Genomic DNA, 19,770 nt, shown 5'->3' on the forward strand with positions numbered 1-19,770 from the left:
TTTGTGTTTGTATCGAGACTACAGTCGATGGCATTCAATAAATAGGATGTAGTTCTCTTTGAAAAGCTGCTTTCAAACATGCACTGCAAACCCGAACTTATCCAGGCGTGACCCCGAGGCGCTGTATGTATGACTGTAAATGTCCGAGTCAGTTGAACCGGACATTAAATGGACTTTACCCTGTGAGCTCCGGAGTGCAAAGTCAGTATAATGTCCGATGGATGACTGATGTGTGAACAGAGCAGGTCACTGTCCTGAGAACTCACAGCGAGCGACTGGGTGTGTGTGGATCACGTTTCTGTCGTGCCTCCTGCACGTTAAACCCGGGCTCCGCCCCTCGCCTACACCAAACGGACCATTTCCGGGTGGTGAGAACGAGTCTGACACCAACAATCTCCGGTTGTGTGCTGCACGTGTGAAAGGGCAACTGTCTGGACCTGATTACCGGATGTCGTCCAGAGCGTGTTAAAAAGCTGTCTGATTTTGTCCTGCATCTTAAACATTATGGGGTCAGGGACGTTCCAGCGACCTGTAACACTTTCAGTGAACATATTCGTATGCGAGTAAGACAGAAAAAACGTGAGACTGTCCTTTAAAGATCCTCTAATACACGGCGGCAGCGGAGCACAGCGTTCAGTTAAAATGGGAACGTCTCCAGTGTTCTCCAGCTGTAACTGTTCCATTGTCTTGTCCATCTATAGCTGCCGTATAAAGCCAGTTCTAATTCATGACCTGTTTCTGTTTCAGGCCTTGTACAGTGAAATAAGACGCCGCTGCCAACATTGTGCTCAACAGCGTAGCAGGGCCAAAGATTTGCCCCATTTCCTGTCACTGACTGACAGAGTGAGGAGCTCCATGATAAACGCGGTGACAGCCGGGTGTTAAACAGGACTTCAGAGGCCTCGGTGTGGTGGCAGCTCGCCAAACCAGCGTAACGCCTCGATACGACGACGACCCATGTTCCTGTGCAACACAGCACAGAGAGTCACCGCGCCAAAGTGAAGACAGTTAACACTGAATGAAAAAGTCAGCTTACCGTTTCAGCAGGAACTGTCTCTTTGGTTTCCTCTGAATATATCTGAAGGTTTTTTTTTTTTTTTTTTGGAATTAAGCGAACTGGCTCTGCTCCGAGGCGGCTGCCGTGTGGGCCGGCCACGAGTTATTTAAGTTTGCGGGGGAAACTGCTGTGCAGTTAATTAGCTGGGGATTGTGGATGGTGGGATTCATTACATGGCTGATTGAACAGTAAATCCGTGTGTTTTCTGAGGGGTGACACAAGCTGAGTGAAGCCGAGGTCAAAGCTCAGAGACAGGGCTTTGTCCAAAGAGACCTGGAAACACTGAACCCTGATGTGGTTCTGAATTAAACGGAGAGAAAATGTGAAATTATTGCTTAAAAGGATCATATTTTCACACCCTGAGGACGGACGCCAGGGCCAGGACCCTCAGCTGTCTCCGGTCCACTACATACATCATTTAATTGCACTATTCGCTGTTAAACCGGTTTTAATGTTTAATTATACTAAAAATAACACTGAAAGGCTAATTCTGATTTTTAAAAAAACAAAACAATTATTTTCATATGAAAATGTCTTTATTCCAGTTTACTGCATAAAGCTAATTATTGCTTCTCTCTCACAGCGATAAACTCTGTTTCATCTGGAACTGAATGAGCCTGAGACAGTTTGTTCAAACTGAGTTTTTGCTTTTTTAAAGATTATTTTCCCGTGTTTGACAGTGAGGTAAACTACACAACACTTCACACGGAGCAGTAAACCACTCAGCCTCCTCTCCCGCTCGCTGTCTCTCACTCCCTGCTGCTGCACAAGCTGCTTCCTCTCCCAAGTCAGCCGGAACGTCAAAGACTGGCAAACGCTAACACGGTGATCCACGGCAACAGGTGCCAAAGGGTCGTTGCTGGGGCAACAGCGGCACTTTGCATCAGCTATAGGACAACATTAAAGAGACGAACAGGCCGACAACACACAGGCTGATGAGTCCAGCTGAGTTTAGGAAGCAGAAACACTGAATAAACAATGAGAGATTCTACAGCTGATATTACAACTGACGCCACTAATAAAAGTGTTTCTGCTGATGCTGCTGTTATTCTGAGTTTATGTGCTGCTAAGATTCATAACACAACTGCCCGTTCATCTATGGTAAAGATGTATTGTAATGTAACGTACGTTGCATCCCATTATATTGATGTAATTATTGATAAATCACAGATAAATAAATAATTAAAAGCTTTAGCGCGCAGCATTTATTCTGTAAGAGCATTAAACTTTTTCCAAATCTGCATCATCAGGTTTGGCTTAGCCACTGTCCAACCAAAATGATTTCACTTAAACATTTTATCTGCTGAAACAAGTTACTGTAAACAACACTGAATTTGAATCCTATGATTATAGGAAAAAAAAACAACACATGCATTCACTCTGAAAAGCAATTAACCAAAGGAATATACAGAAGAAGCTTTAAAAGCCATTTTACTTTTTGTTGATAAGGAAAGAGGGTCAAAAACAAACAAAAAAAAAAAAACGCAGGATTAAAAACTTTTCTGTCTCAGTTTGATTGACAGCTCCTTTAAAACAGAAGCACTAAACACAAGTGAGAGATTTTTGTATTAAAACTTTTGTTAAAAGAGCAAAAACGAGAGGAGCCGCTGCTTTAGCAGGAAGTGAGGAGGTAAAGTGGATGTCCTGTTACGCTGACCTTTCGCCCTCAAGAGTCCATTAAATGTCTGAGTGGTCATTAAAAAGCCATAAATGTCAAAATATTTTAGCATGACTCATCTAATGGGAAACAAACGTGAGATTTATCACAGGTGTGAGCCAGAGAGACACCAGTGACTCATGGATTTTAGGATGAGTCATGAATTCACAGCTGATCAGTGAAATACTACCATCAGCTGAGAACCAGAGCAGGTAGATAAACAGGAGGGAGGGCAGACAGACTCAGACAGGTCAATGTGTAGGACAGCAGAGGACAGGCAGGTACACTGAGACAGGTGGGTTTGACTACAGCTCTCTCACATTGTGTCACATACAGTCGCCAAAGACCTTTGACTGGGAAACTGTGATGAACACGTTATGGACCAAACAATCAGCCTGGTTTAATCTTTAACTGTGTGTGTTTCACTGCGTATCTTCACCTCCACCTGCACATCAGTGGGTCTGTGTGACACCATTGGCAGGAATATGCATCAAACCACTGCTACATGAGGTCGAAAACTCCAGGACCGGTTCGACGTCTCTGATCTGTCAGGGTGTTTCTGAGAGTCTGGGCCAAACTGGGTAACAACGTGAGGAGACGTTTGGTTCATGAGGTGGTGAAGTCACTGAAGGAGGAATCAAGCCAAAACAGCCGCTGGTTAGTCCGCCGTCTACAATTCTGAGACTCATTTTCCCATGAGGCTTAGCATTTCCTGAGCGACGCCCCACACGTCATAATTTCTAGATAATAGATGAGATTTTTAATTTTTCATACCGCCATGTGCAGACTGTAGGACTAAAATCCGATGAATAAATTAAACAGCACGTCCGTCCACACGCAGGCAGACACTGTTCTCCTTCTTCAGACTAAACCTTCAGAGTAAGTCACCTAAATGTGGAGACTGAGAGTGTAGTGAGAGGTCTCACAGCATGAAAACGGTGAGATTCACCCTCAGTAAACAGCTCCAGGTATTTCAGTGCACAGTCGGTTATAAATAATGCATCTTTTATGAATTCCCTCTGACGTAAAGTCGCTCCTGTGGTGAGTCTACTGCAGAATGAACACATGACGAAATACTTCACACACACACACACGCACACACACATACGTACACACGGTTTGATATTATCAGCATGCAAATATTCAGCTTCAGGGCGTCGGGGATGAGTTCAACGTGAAAACACATACTTGTTCCTACACAATGTTTATTCTGTATGTTTTACTATGCGTCAGAGGAGGAGACACTGCTGGAGAAAAGTCTACACAAGTTATGCTACTTCTCTGCTGCCTCATAAACACCACGAAGTACATTACACATGCGTCGCTGTTTTGATTTTGCTGGACTGACAGATGTCCCTGCCTATTACAGTCAGCCACCGTTGTTGCTACTTGCTCATCCCACCTCACCTCTGCTCCTTTTCAGCTAATGAGGAATGTCTGGCTCCAGTAACTGACAAGGACGCTAACAAGAAGAAGATTCAACATTAGCCACCAGAAACCTGACAGAGACAGCTTTCACTGAGTACAGTCTACATTCAGCCTGGAACAAAGAGACGGATCAGGGAGGTTCCTCTCAGCAAACAGCTCATATCATGCTAACGTGCCGCCCGGATGACTAACGAGAGCTAATGGTGTATCAGTGCAGTGATAGCTCACATGCATAGAGGTCTGTTTATGGCAGCAGCAGGGTGACAGGCAGAGTGAGAACGCCAACACACCGGGTGAATCCTTCTGTGCTTCTGTCAGTCAAAGCTCTCTCTGCTCAGGAGCAACAAAGCCTGAGATTTTCTGCTGCGAGAGCCGAGAGGCGATGCAGCTCTGATAATGGAAGCTCAGTCTCTCCCTGAAGTCAGTGCACAGGCAGTGGCAAATAAAACCTGTCATTCGCTTTGGTTGCTGGTTCAGTGTCATGTGATTAGTTAGAGAGGCACCTGTGCTTTTTTTCCCCCAGTGTTGTCATGAGAAACAGGAGCCACACAGCAGTAATACAAAAGCATTCAGATTAAAGGTCAACAGAGATGCTACCATCAGCGCTCGCAGCAGAGCGGAACGTGAGCTTTAAAGTCAGTTATTTTCTCAGTTTCACAGCTAACGTAGCTCCTGCTCTGGCTCTCAGGGCCCACCCACTGCATCTGAACCTGCATGAGGACTCACTGTCCAGATCTGCCACAGATCACAGAAATCCTGTCCGCAGGCCTGGAAGTTTGACATTAAGGAGAGTTCACACCTCTGCACTGAGCCAAGGTCCGTCAAACTGACAAATGTCCAAAAACAAGCTGTCAGAGCTCAAACTTCAAAATGACCGAATGACTGAAACTAGAAAACAATGAGAAAGTGCAGGTCTCTGTCGAGGCTGAACGATCCTCTGAATGTTAACGGGAAAAAAATGCATCTGGATATGCATCATAGTAGCACAGAAACAAACAAAGAAACAAACTACTGGGATAAAAACACTCTGGTTTTTACCCCCTGGTGCTTCACGTTATAAACTCTGAGCACAGGAAGCTCTTACGTGTACTTCAGTGTTTGATGCACATTTTCAGATCACTGATTTTCTTCTCTTACAGCCTGCAGGAACAATAAAGACGCCTTTACTCATCATTTCCTTCACGTCGTTTGTTTTTTCGATTATGTTTCTCTGGTGACTGTGCAGAATATTTAGGAAGAAAACAAATCAAACGTGTTGTGTTGTGAATGTTTTACTGATACGGTTTGAGATTTGCCTGACATGTTAATGAACAGCATTTCCTCATCATGTAGATAACAAATGTAATGGTGTTGTAATGTTCATGGTGCAGCGCTCAGCCGAACAAATGACAAGAGCTTCAGATCAAACCTTTCCTCCTTTCACGTCTCTGCACTTGGTCAAGTGGACACTGGACTGACAGGACCGTTACAGACTCTGAAAACCTCTGAGGAACCATCACACCTCGTATGGACAACACTGGAGCCTGTAGGTCACTGTGGGATGTTTGGGTGAAGAGGCCTTTTTCTCTGCTCTCTGTGTGTGTGATTTCTCCCTCCATCACAAAAACATGACATTTATCATTAAGGTTTTCAACTGCTGAAATATCAAACTTCACCGAAGCTGCTGGAAATTTGTGGACATGAAGCTACGTCATGAACGTCCAACCAAATTTACACCAAACTCCAAAACACAAAGTATTTCACTCATGTTATTTTAGCGGGACTTTTCCTTTAAATGAACCTGTCCAAGCTGATCTATAGCTTCTCTCTCTCTCTGCATGTGATTGGCTACAAGAAGATACATGCATCTCACACCCATTCTCACACACACACACACACACACACACACACACACACACACACTACCTCTCAAACACTATCTGACAAGCGTGTGCACGTGTACGTGCGCGCACAGAGACTCACACGTTTGATTTCAACCTGTATTTGCACACAGACCCAAACAGCCCTTCCACTGTGACAGCTCCTTCTCTCATACATACGCGCAGGCAGCATTACATAAAGCTAATCAATGCACTGGCAGCTATAAATAATTCAGGCTCTCCAACATTCATCACCGGCCGAGACGCTGCTGCGGCTGCTACTCGGTGCTGGTGACGGCACTGCGGAGGACCGGAGCCGGCCAGGCCCTCCTCAATCAGCAGCAGCGCGGGGTCTGCCTCATCCTCATCTCTGATTCTGCCTGAAAACCACTCGGCTGCAGCCTCCCCCCTCCTCTTCCTCCTCCCCGTCTCATCATTCGCACCTACAGGCGAGATATGGCGGTGAAAGATGCAAGATCCGCCTTCACCTGGTTGAAAAGAGAGATACCACCGAGCGGGAGGGGAGGAGAGGGAGGAGGGGGAGGCATGATCCGCAGCACGCCTTGATGTGCAGCGGCCGTGTGCCAAACCTGAAATCTAAAAACCGGGATTTTTGCACAAAACGCGTGTCCTCCCTGCCGGGCTGCTTCCGCCTGTTGTGTCAAAGCATCCTGCCAGGTGACACTGACTTGATACCTGCTGCCTGCAGACGACCTGTCGCCTGGGTGAATATGTCATTATCTGCACAGACACACACAAAAACACACACACACACACACACACACACCAGCACAAAAACCTGTGCGCGCCCTCACAACCGCTGAAAATCATCCGAGCTGCACCACCAATGCAAATCACCTCCTCAAAGAAACAAACAAGCAACACTAAATAATAACCCAGCATCCTCGGCGCCACTTCCCCGACACGGTCTCTGTGATATTCTCGCGCACGGTGCGTTTGTTTTTACTAACCTGATGCGTCTGAAGCGACCGAGGCGGCGAAAGGAATCCCGACCAGTCTGCAGCCAAACCTGCGTTTGATGCCTGTCCTATATCCCGTCTCTGTCTCTCTCTCTCTCTCTCTCTCTCTCTCTCTCTCCCTCTTTGTCTCTCCACCTCCACCCTCTCCTGCGCACTGTTCACTGCCTCTCTGTTCCTCCAAGACAGGAGAAAGAGAAAGAAAGCATATGGCGACAGAGAACAGGGTCCAGAATAAAACCAGATAAACCGCAGCTCTTTCTTCACAAACTGCACAAACTGAATCGGGTGATGTTGGAAAAAGTAAATAAAAAATCCCCAACAAGCATCAGGCTTAAAGGCACTGATAACTTTGACAACTCTTTCACAATAAAACAGTCAGTGCCTTCTCCTATCAGAAGTAAACAGGGAAAATGGATCATCTCACAAAACGTGTCGCTTTTAAAGACATGTAACTGCGTTTCCTTAAATTCTGACACGTAGTACAACTTTAGATGATATTTTAAAAAATGTTTGTTAAAATAAGGTGTTCATATTTTTTGGTGTCACAGTAGGTATTAATTTGGCTTAAAATATGGACAAAAAAGACCTGATTCAGAATTTCAGAGAGACTGAAACTCTTTATGAGAAAGTAGAGAAAAAGAAGCTTCAGCTGTTTAGAAATAAAACTGAGGCTGCTGCTGCATTCAGGTGTCATCAGGTCTCAGAGCAGCCGGAGCTGCTGCCTGGTGTCTGACAGTCGTGGCTGGAGGCTGCTGGTGCGAAGCCTGATGTAACACTAATGCACTCATTGTTAAAGTGTCATTAGCAGCCTCATTTATCACTGAGCACACACACATATATACACAGACGCTGACCAAACAGACAGGACAGGTGCTGCCTGCTGCTCACGGCCATGTCACGCTAACAACATGGCCGAATCAGCTGTACAAAAGCAAACACAGCCACAACAATCTCACGTTCTGAGCCCCGAGTGAAAAACAAAGAGACGACATGATGAGAGGATGAAGTTTATCATGAGAGATCTAACAACAGAGGCAGTATGAATACTAGTACAGAGTGTGAACAGTGTGTGGAAGCTTTATGGGCACATGTGACCCTTCATTTGATTTGTAAAGCAAAAAGGTACAAAACAGTTTTCCAATTTTGTACCAATTATCCAGGTAAAGTTCAGTGTTGCTGTTCCAGGTATGTTAGTTATCTTAACTATTCCTGGTAACTAATACTACATACGTAACATTTTGGTAATTTTCTAAAGTTTGGTAGCGTTGTTGGAGAACTGCTATTGTCTGATACATGAATCAAACCAGTTCAAACAAAACTCAAAATGGACCCTGAACTGCAAGTGTTGGGCTTTTCCTTCAATGATCTGCAGGAATAACAGCATAAAAGTCATTCTGTATGTGTGCATTCGTTATCTGAGCCATAATCAGACCACAAAGAAAGAAAACCTCCCCCCGTGGAGCAGAATGATGTAGCCCGTTTAACCAACACAAATCTTTGTGATGGCGCTCACGTCACCGCTCTCGCTTCCCCTCAAAATCCATCCTGTGGGGTCGGGGAGAGGTTACTTACATAGAATTACACACCTACTTCCACTGTGGAGAAACCTCTCAGCTAATGAAATATGTAGGCAGGTCTGATTATTGGCGGGATTAAAAGGCTTAATGTTGCCGTTGTGTGAGATCAGCGTAAATGTGATGATGAAGCCGCTAATGGCCTCCAGAACGGCCGAGGCCGCCGCGGTCTGCTTCTCCACTCACTCACAGTTATTTCCTTCCGGATTTATCTTAAGGCATTTCTCACTGTTTCACATCGTCTGCATATTGAAAAGTTAATATTTTATTACACTCCCATTATTGCCATGGTACTTAAAGGCCACATTTTTGTGATCCCCTCACTTGTCATGCCTGCAGTTTAATTCCTAAAGAAGCTGCCTCTCATTTTCAGCCATGCTAGCAGTGCGTCTCTGTGGACTTCAGTCTCAGTCTGTCTTCCTGCCAGACATATAAATGAAAGAACTACAATCTTAAACAGAATTAAAAACTCACTTGAGTACTGAGTAACAAAGTTTTCCTGGCTTAAGCAGGTGACTAACTGATCCCAGATTTTCCCTCAGGGCTTACTGTAGCTGTATCACTCGCTGCTGCCACACCTCTCAGCAGAGCTGGACACGCTGGATCTTCCTGAGAACTGAAATTAACTCGCACACACTGACTCTTCCCTGCTTCTCCTTTTCTTTAATGATGTTTAGGCTTTAAAACCAACCTGAGTGTAATAGAGTGTGGTGGAGAAACGAGCTGCCAAGCTGCTGAGAAAGAAAATTTAATCAGTTATAGAATGCAGCGCAAGATTAGATCCATATTATTCATTGAGTCCGCCTGCACGTGTGATGTTGTCGAGTGCAGAAAGGCGATCACACCACACCTGCTCCCGAACAGAGGTTCAGCCTCACAACTCCGACTCCACAGACTCAAAATTTGTCCTTGTTAAATCTAAATTTCGGGCCCAAAAATCAAACTTCCACATGTGAAAATATTTTGTTGTCTTCCTTACACACTGCAGATTAAATAAAATCGGTGCATTATTACAGGCTGGATGTTACTTGGACAGAGCTGTCTGGTCCAAAACAAAATCTCTTCTGAAACAAACATTCTGTAGTAATTTATTCCTGCATCGGAGGAAGCTGCTTCATTTCATCTCCACTCACAAATCACTGCCCATCCAAACACATTCCACACACACACAGACACACACACAACTCAGAGCAGTGAAGTGAACCTTATACTGTATGTTTTAAATCTAACACGCACGAGGCAGCTGAAGGATGTTTCATGACAAAAACAGGCATGAGGGTGTAATTGCATTAAGCCATGATGCCTTTAAATAGAAATGTCCTGCCAGACAAGATGCTAATTAATGTGATTTGGGTCTGTTAGTGTCCAGAATGCATTTGATCCTCAGGTCTGAACCGTCCACAGGCTGAGCCTCAGCCTCACGAAGATCACGGGAAGATGTTCTGAATACTCTATAACGTGTATGTTTATATGTTGTTGTTTGTTGCTGCAATCTGATCTGAGCTCATCTGCAGTCCCGACTCACAGACAGTTTTAAAATCAGCACAAACTGAACATTACCGTGGAGGTTAACCTGAACCTTCAGGATTTACCACAGGACTGTTGTATCAGACTCGTTTCAGAGTCGTGCATCTTTCCTAAGCAGGATCTGTCTTTCTCTAAGGTTTGCTCATGGTGCAGTGCACATATTACACACTGTATGTCAACGGGGCACTTTATACAATCATTTTACTTTGTGCTCATGAATCAAACTCATAACATTTGAAAGAAAACACCGGCTCATGTAACATCTGTCTTTGTTTTCTATAAATAAAATTACCCTTTAAGAAAACTTAATCCTGTCTCTGACGGTGAGAAATGTTTTTCTTCCCCAGCCCTGGTCATCATCTTATCCACCACCACCACCATCAGCAGCAGCAGCAGCAGCAGCAGCAGCACTGACCAGATGTTGCCTGGAAACACACTGACTTGGATCATAGTGAATTATTCATACAGAAATTGTCCTGTATGTGTTTTCTGATGTGCTCGTACTCCATCTGCTCACACACAGTCTGACACTTTATCATGTTTGCACAGTGTTTGAACCAACACACCCGTCGCAGAGTTAACACTTTGAGATTTCACTCTGATAGCTGAGGTGCGATGATGGGCAGCGTGTGTTATTGTCATGTTTAAGTCATGTTGCACCGCCATGTTTCTACAGTCGATCAGAACAGACAAACCAAACACTGGCTCTAAAGACGGACTCTGACGTTTCACGTTACCTGGAGGCCACCGCAGGTTCTCATAAACACTTGGAGAGGGAGGGGTGAGGGGAAGGGTATTCAGGTGGTTGCAATCTGCAACCTCACCACTAGATGCCTCTAAATCCTACACACTGGTCCTTTAAAGTACATTACATTAGCTTGACAAGAAAAACCTTGTACTTATAGTCCATTTTGGCTTAAAGTCAAACCTGGATCACCAACTGGGCAAAGACTTGTCTCTCCTTCCTTCTCTGCTTTCTTTACATACTTACTTTCCTCTTCACTTCCTTCTACGCTCCCTCAGTCCCCTCTCCTTTTTATTCTTTCTCTAATTTGTCTCTTATCTACCTTTATAATTGCGCCTTTTCTTCCGTCACCTTCACCATTCATCTTTTTTGCCCTCCTTTTCTTTGCCTCTTTTACCCAGCCTTTCTCCCTCTTGCGTGTCTTTTCACCTTCTTTATAATTCCTTCCTTTCTTCTCCTCCCTGCTGCAGAAATCGCAGTCGTAAAGCAGTAAAAATTAAGCTACAACAGCGAAGATACCTGACGGATTAAATCTCAGCCTAAGAGCTTTACAGTAGATCCAGTTATTCAAATTTCACAAAGTGCACTCAACTAAACATAAAGAGTTTTTTTTAGTTCTTTGTACTGTTTACAGGAAGACAGTAACTGGCACTATAGGTAACAGGGAATCTGTAGTACAGAGGGAAAATGAGCTCACGACAAAGTATTTCCAACTCTTCATCATAAAATGATGACACAGGAAGAGGGTTTCACAGACCCAGAAATCATCACAGTCTGAATTAAAACCCCAAATCAGCTAAACTTTCCTCTGAGGATCTGCTCCTGGACAGGTTCACCAAAGCAGCTTCTATATTTGTTTTCACTATTTTGGGTCTGTTTCCTCCACCTCCTCCTCCGCTGTGCTGCGTTACAGCTCTGATTAGTCCATTAGTCACAGAGAGGAGTCCAGTTTATCATCGGAGAACAAGCCATCGCTCCCGCTTCGCCAAACGATCCATCACTGTTGTTAGTCGCTTCATTTGAAAAACGTAAGACTAATTGCTGCAGCATCCCTTCGCTCATTACAGTGGTGAAAGAGGAGAAAGAGGACAGGCAGTGGTCACAGTGAGCAACTTGGATAATGTGTTGAGTATTAAAGAAAACATGATGAAGAGTCACCAGATGAAAACAGGAAGAGGAAGAGTCTGATTCAACAACTCTCACAATCAGAACCAACAACGTAACCCAAGTCAAGAGGTCTGTGACTGAAAGTACCAAACGTTCTCTGTCAATAAATGACCTGCAAAGTTATCTGTTTTTAATCAGGAGGAAGAAATAAACATGTCCTCTGTCTATAAGATGGATGCTGCTCTCCACACTTTTCTCCCTCTTCACTTTCTACAGCTCTTTCCTCCGTGTGTGTGTGTGTGTGCGTGTGTCCTCGTGCTCCTTGTCTTTATCCAGAGTATGTGGTCCAGCCGCCCCAGCGTTGCCACTGTCAGCAGTTCGCTGCCTCCCCAGAAAGAAAAGTCCTGACTCCTGCACTTCTTGTTAAAGCAGTAATCTGCGTCCACGCAGCTTATTCCCCGGGGTCAAAACCACAAATTAGAAACCTGAACATCCCGTATTGTTGTCTGTGATAAACTCTCAGAGTTGGGTGAACCTGCAGCTGTAGGCTTTATTTATCCAGGGAAGGTTTGCTGAGCACACACATGCTGTTTTCTATACAGTTTATCCACGTTTGTTACGTCTCCTCTTTACCTGGATTTTTCCAGGGAGACGACTGAGCTCCGAGCTCTTTCTCAGCTCTTGTTCCATCACACTCACGCTGTTAAGGACATTTACATCTGGAAAAACCAGTACGACCACAGGTCTCCATCCATCCACCTCCACAGGAGCCACAGAGCCTTTACAGTGGCATCACAGTTCTGATACTAATTACGTTTACCCCTGACATGCAAGATATCATTAAAAAAATACAAACATAAAACGCAGCATCAGGTCTTGCTTTAGAGCTCTGACAAGTCCTCTCTCACATCAACAGAACTAAAAGTTTTATCATCGGAGAAACCAGATTTATTTAGCGGGTTATGTTTATCGTTTTCCTGAGAGAGCGGGAACAGAAAAGGTTAGTACCAACTGAAAAACCTCCTGAAAATCAAACCGTCTCTTCTCTCATCTTTGCACATGGTGATTCACCTTGGATCCCATATCAACCAAATCAATCATTTTAATCTGGAGACAACAATTAAATCTTCGACGAGTAATTGTCTCGTCGAAGGCCTGTGTGAAACTCAGCCGAGGCCGTTCAGATCTGGTTTCAGCTTCGCGTTCTCCGCATCTTCAGTCATGAGTGAGGTAATCAATTACCTAAGTAGCTATTAAATTAGATGAAGTAGACAATGAAATTTACCAACCAATATTCTTTCATTAATTTTAACGGTGTGATGCTGAACACATGCATTCACACAAGAATAATGAGACTTGAATTTACTCGCTGTGACGCTGAAAGACAAGCTTCAAACATTTTAAATCTCTTTCTGACAGCAGGTAAATGTTTGAGGTTTTTAGTGATTAATACACGCGATGATCTGAGTTCTGTCAGAACAGTTTGTAACTTGTGGAGAAATTCAAATATTTGTCAACACTGATTTTATTTTGATTTTCTTGCCAATTATAACCTGGTAACATTTTACTTACTGCACTGCATTTTAAATGACATTATGAGGTGGGAATAAGTTTAGTCTTACATGCAGTATTTGTTTCGATTTCTTTTGAATTTTACTTTTTCAAGAGTCTGTAGGAGACTTGGATTCTTGGACTTCTAATTGCTGTGTTAACCAACAGTCCTGACTGACGAAAATATTAAGCTCTTTAAGGAACATTTTCACCCAGTTCAAACTAAGGAACACCAGACGGATATCTGCGTATTTTCAGCCATTTTGGTTGTGATGTTTTTCTCCCCTCAAGCTGAAAGGAAGCATGTTTGGTCATCTATCAGGAAACCACAGGGTGTGACTGGACATCAAAGATTCTCATCTCACCAAAACTCCAAAAATCAATCAGGAAGCCTCCGGTCAATGCAGCTCGGCAATTAACCAGAACGGCGGAAGTGCCCTTTAACAGACCCAGAGACTCATTCGTTCTGACTGAAGCAAATTGACGGGTGGGTCTGATTATCTCTCTGAACGCAGCTGCTCTTCTTTAACACACACACACAAACACACACACAGATGAATAAATACACAAATCCCACATCACTGATACACACTGACACACACACACACACACACACACACACACACACACACACACACTTGTCTGAAAGCATTAGTATCCAAATAGATTGATCAGCATGCCTGAGCACATCTGAGTGCTGTCTCTGGTCAAACACAGGACGATCACCTTGGGAAAAACTGCTGTTCAGTGAATGAGACTCTTGATCAATGTGAGACCTGATTTCAGCTGCAAGCTCGTATCTGACACTGTTTCACCTTCTGTATGTTCAACATGTTAAGAGGACAGCACGTTAGGGCGAGATGAATCTGAAACGCTGTTAAAACGTAGGCGTCCTAGTGATGGTTGTTACAGAATTACACAAGTAAACATTCTTGCTTTTAAAATCTTAACATCACAACAACAACTTACATCACTTTCTTCCTGAAATCCAGTGTTAACTTTTTTTCCAGCTGCAGCAACAAATCAGAATAAAAATAAAAATATGCAAGGCATCATGGGACTAGGAATCTTAAAATTTCCTCCCAGATCACTGATGAGTTATTGAAACTCCAGCATGACTGTAAACACATCATGAAACATAAACAGTGAGCTAAATGACAAAGCTCCAACGTTAGAGGAGAACTTTTTAAAAACATCGCCTGACCCAGGTCAGATTTTTATACTGATCAGCAACAGTAAGACAAATAGGATGTTTGAACTGTGACTTCACGTGACATTAAACTTGACTACATCTTGTTGGAGGCCACATATTCCAAGCTGAATCACTGTGGTATGTTAGTACGGTGAGAGAACATTTATCAGCAGTGAAATGTAAAGTTATTACAGGTTTGTCCTGTTAGCTCTCTGCCATGTAGCCTGCCTACTTGATATTTATCCAAAGACTTTGCATAAACCACCAGCAGCATTCAGCGCTGTTCCCTGCCCACTGAACTTTAAAGCCACATCAAAATGCCAAAACACCGGTGATTTATAAGCTGACTGTAAATGGAACGGTGAGGCTGCTCCATGTAGATGAGACCATTAAGTCAAATCAGATAGACCTTCCTGCTTACACAATGAGACAGGCAGATGAAGGACACCCCGCAGGCATCTATATTTGATTTATTATCCCATGATGCTCGCTGGCAATCACATCCGTGGATATTGACCGACCCCTTCACAATGTCCCGGCTACAATAAATAACAGCTGGGATCAGCAGGGAGACTGATGGGAGGACACACTCAAGGGCCATCCAGCTGCACCAGGCCAGGACGCTAGATTCAAGACCAGGTGCTTGACTCAACTGATTTGCATCTCTGCTTTGGAATAATCCCCACGCAAACACACATCATCATCATTACTATTATTCTTAGAAGTAGTAGAAGAACTATTATTACTGGATGTTTATAGGCACAAAAACTGATTGGCTAAGGTCAGAGACAGATTGTGGCTCAGGTTGAAATAACTCCTTGTTTGAGGTTCAGGAGAGATCAGGGTCATGGTCTGTTGTAGGAGGAAGGGTAGGGTTTTCTGGAGCTGTAACACCGTCATGCTGCTGTGGTTTAGCTCCAGGTAAACACAAGTCATAATCTGGGAAACTTAAACTCATAAACACAAGTAGTTTTAGGCATTTTACAATTATTTCTCTCCTGCTTCCATATGAACGGAATGGTGTTTAATATTTAATAAACATACAGTTCACTTTTATTACCTAATGCACACACCCCATTTGCAGGCACACGTGGACGGTTGAAGGTCCAGATGAATTAAATGAGTGTTTCCTGCTCAGACTCTCTGCCGTGTCCTTTGACATGAGAACAGCTCTGCTTAAAGGCAACAGAAACAAACATACATAAACCTTGCTGCTGTGTATCACTGGGACATATTTAAGACTCAAACCTTTTCACTGATTTCATGACATTTTAACAAACATCACGTAGTAATTTTGCAATCATGGCTCACGACACACCACAATTATAAAGAGACCAATTTTAATATCAAAAACAATGCATATTTTACATAACAACACTATATTACAGCACAGGGAATTATGTTTTTGTCTGTGTAGAAAAACAGGGACTGATGCTAAGGTTAGGAGAACGGCCCCACCTGCTGGTGGCCAAAGGTTACTGTTGCTGGAGGAGCTGAAACGTCCTCTGGGCTGTACGGATTTTTAGTTTCCTGATGATGCTTCCTTTACTCTGCTCATATTCTTATGATCACTAAGACATAAGAGAGACAAACTAGTTTTATCAGACTCAGCTTATCTGTCTCAGGAGTCGTTGGGGAGGCCGAACAGTTTGACGGTGCCCGCCTCTCGGTTGTTGTCGTACTTTCCCTCCTTGTCGTCACAGGCGTAGGCCAGCAGCGGCCTCTTTGGGTGCCAGGCCACAGTAAAGGTTGGAGAATCACACTGAACCTCCCACAGTTTCTCTCCTACAAACATACGACAGTTGAGGACGTGAAAAACGTGTCAAATAACTTAAAATTAAAAAAACAAACAAAAACAAACAAACCTAAAACTAAATCTGAAATCATTAAATTAAAAAAAATCACAGCTATCACTGACGGAAAACCGCTGAACTGACCTGTTTCCACCTCAGCGATGTCTATGAAGTGATCCTCGGAGGCCGACGCCAACATCTTGCCATCATTGCTGAAACTCAGAGTCCTAACGGGCCAGTCTAACCTGCAATAACAAGAAATCCACCATTCAATAAGCAGATTGAACGTGATGACCTATTATACCTGAAGCACATACAACAGACACACACACACACACAGACTGACCTGGAGAAACAGCGGACACACACCAGCTCCTCCACATCCCACAGGCTGACCAGGGCGTCTGCACTTCCTGTGGCAAAATATTTTCCTGTGGGGTCGAACTTGATACAGATGCAGTTGGATGGGTGAGCGTTGATGGACTGAATGGGCTTCAGCTCTGGATAACTGCAAACAAACAAACAAAGTTATTTCAGCCCAGAAACGCACAGCGGGAGACTTACATAAGATTTGACACCAGCAGCCATGAGGAACTTCACACCAGGTGAATTTAGAACAGTTTATTTTAAATCCCAGGAAAAAAAGTGCCATTTACAGGTGTTCATAAAAGTGCTTTAATAAGTGTGAATGAAAAAAGAGTAACGAGTGACCGAGATAAAGTGGAGATAACAAAAGAGAAAAGCTCTGTTTACCTGGTTGGTTTTTCCTTTGGTAACCACAACGTTGTGTTGAGACGGCTCAGAAATGGAAAAACGTCGCGTGAAGACAACACGTTACGTTTCACGCTCGATTCGGTTTGATTTTAGATCCTGTTTGTTTGTTTGTGGCACCAGATAAAATGAAAATCAGCAAACTCTGAAGAACCGCCCCACGATGCTAGTTTTAGAAATGTAAGGATCATTTCCTTGTTTGTCGGGCTCATGTGACCGAAGCGTGGATTATTTTGTGTTGCTTTTTTATGGAGATAATATCACACTAGCAGCGAGAACATGATGCCGACATTCACACAAGAGGAGGAAGCATTTGTCAGTTCACCTGCCAAACAACACTAAAGCACACTGCAGCTGAACGATGGTAATTTTCCTACAGAGGTGCACAGCTGCTCCCCTGTCTGTGGAGACTCAGCTCTGCCTTTGTTATTTAGAGCGTGCTAAACAAGTGTGGTCTCTCAAACCAGCACAGTGACAAACGTCTCCATTAAATGAGCAGTCCCAGAGTCACGTGACTCCTCTTTACCACAGTCTGGCTAGTTGAGGCCTCACTGTATGAAGTTTCTTTGTATGACATAGTGCAACATCGAAAGAAACCAACAATGTGAAAAACAGCAGAGAAGAAAAGAGTTGCATGACATTCTGGTCAGTTTCTTTTACTGACTTCCATTTTCAGCCTCGGTATCTGTCTGAGGTATGAATTTGAAAAACTACAGAAAAAGTTCCCTGTGGGAAAATCAAACACCAGCAAGTTCCAGTACCTAACAACACACCTTGAGCAGACAGCAGCAGCTGGCAGGTGTCTCAGCGTGTGAAACTCTGCAGGATTCTTCCTGTCAGGTTCTGTTTGGCTCCTACCTCAGAATATTGATGCAGCCGTTGCCGTTTGTGAGGAAGAACATGTCGTTGTCGTTGTTCCAGGAGATCTCGTTCACCTCGAACTTGAACTGTTCCTCTGCCTTGGAGCGATGAGTCTTGGCGTCGATGAAGGTCACCACGTCATCTTTGTTCCCGACAGCGATAGTCTGACCATCAGGGCTCCAGCAGATGTTGATGTTTTCTCCTAAAAAAAACATGAAATTTAAAAACAAAATCTCTCATGGACAAAGGTTTATCAAGGATTCAGGGGAGTCTTATATTTGTAAGCGCTATCTGTAAATGCCACCACAAGAACCAAGTCTCACCTTTTGTATTGACAGTGGCAATGCATTTGGTGGTACGGACATCCCATATGCGAATGGTCTTGTCTCCAGATGCTGTGACAAACAGATCTGGGTTGGTTGGATGCCAGCAGAGCTGATCTACGCTGTCACCATGACCTCTGTAGTTGTTCTCTTTTACCTGGGGACAGTGTCAGATTTAACAGGTGTTGAACTGAACCAGACCCAGACCTCTGTAATACCACCATGTTCACATCATCCAACACAGCCCACAAAAAAACGAGAACTACAAACATGCCCACAAACTGGCAGCAAAATAAAACCTAAATAATTTAAATAAAATCCTATTTTAACACAAATATAGTCCATTTAGTGATTTAAAGCTGAGCTACTAAGCTTCGACCGGTAAGAAATTATATGTAAATGTACGTATGTAAAACAGTGATTTAACAAGCTAATTTAGGACTAAGAGAAATGTATGTTTTCATGTATACTTCGTGTTAAAGATATAAGCAGATATTTTAAATGGTAATATGTTTCTTCGTTGAGTACTGTAGTGAGTAAAGTGAGATTGCGAGCTTCGACTGACGGTTAACGTTTAAAAAAAATCTGGGCTTTTCTCGATGGACTCTGGCGTAATGTTTTTACATGAACCAGGTCAGGGCAAATTCCGTTAGCGTTAGTTTATTAACCGAGACGTTTAAAGCTTCATACGGAGGGTTATCCACAAGACTGCGACTTACTTTAGGCGGTTTAAAAATAGTTTTGTTTGCCAGAGTTTATTAACCGACGTTAGACGCTACATTCATTCATTCAGTGAAACGAGGCTAACGCTAGCATGCTAGCCGAAAGCTGCACGGCGACTCACCAAGCGGTCCTTTTCCAGGATAAAAACGCTGGCTGTTTTATCAAAGGACCCAGAGGCGAGTCTCCTGCCGTCGCAGCTCCACGCCACGGAGTGGACTTTGGCGGTATGAGCCGGGAATTCTCGACTTTTGCTGTTGTTTTTGAAGCTCTCCTGCATCTCTTGATAGTACTGCGACGACATCTTGAAAACCTACGTAATAATTCCGCGGCGGTTTTCAAACGGCGGTGAAATCAGCATAGCGCCGCCTAGTGTTTGGGAGTGTGAACCGAAACTCGGCTTTTCAATCCAGTTATGTGATAATGTAATTTAATGCTTACAGCTTGTTGTGCTGCCCCCAAGTGGCCAAAATAATTTAATGCAGATTTTAAAAGGTTGGTTTCTGTTCATCTGTGGCTTTCGCTACTATCTTTTTTCAAATTAAGACAAACAATGCTTGTTTTATTTTGAATTGCAATTTATTTCAAGTGATGCTAAAATGAAAATCCGTGTTTTAAAAAACTT

At 43.6% G+C, this 19,770-nt stretch overlaps 2 protein-coding genes across 3 annotated transcripts in view; both read right to left on the reverse strand.

Annotated features, from left to right (window-relative positions):
- The window catches only part of LOC121188843 (complexin-2), a 33,284-nt gene extending 26,235 nt beyond the window's left edge, over nt 1–7,049 (reverse strand). For both annotated transcript variants that reach the window (XR_005894752.1, XM_041048777.1), the window contains exon 1: nt 6,973–7,049. The gene's annotated coding sequence lies outside the window, so the exon portion shown is untranslated. The remainder of the gene's footprint in view (nt 1–6,972) is intronic.
- A 7,978-nt stretch (nt 7,050–15,027) lies between these two features.
- Nucleotides 15,028–19,450, reverse strand: thoc3 (THO complex 3). The gene is made up of 7 exons (XM_041047446.1): nt 19,270–19,450; nt 18,426–18,582; nt 18,100–18,304; nt 16,817–16,978; nt 16,615–16,715; nt 15,738–16,462; nt 15,028–15,616 (listed from the first exon to the last, which is right to left on the reverse strand). The coding sequence occupies exons 1-6, from the start codon at nt 19,447–19,449 to the stop codon at nt 16,299–16,301; spliced, it is 969 nt and encodes a 322-aa protein (XP_040903380.1). The 5' UTR covers nt 19,450; the 3' UTR covers nt 15,028–15,616; nt 15,738–16,298.
- Between the last annotated feature and the right edge of the window lie 320 nt (nt 19,451–19,770).

The sequence above is a fragment of the Toxotes jaculatrix genome, chromosome 10 (genome assembly GCF_017976425.1).
Source record: "Toxotes jaculatrix isolate fToxJac2 chromosome 10, fToxJac2.pri, whole genome shotgun sequence".
NCBI lineage: Eukaryota > Metazoa > Chordata > Actinopteri > Toxotidae > Toxotes > Toxotes jaculatrix.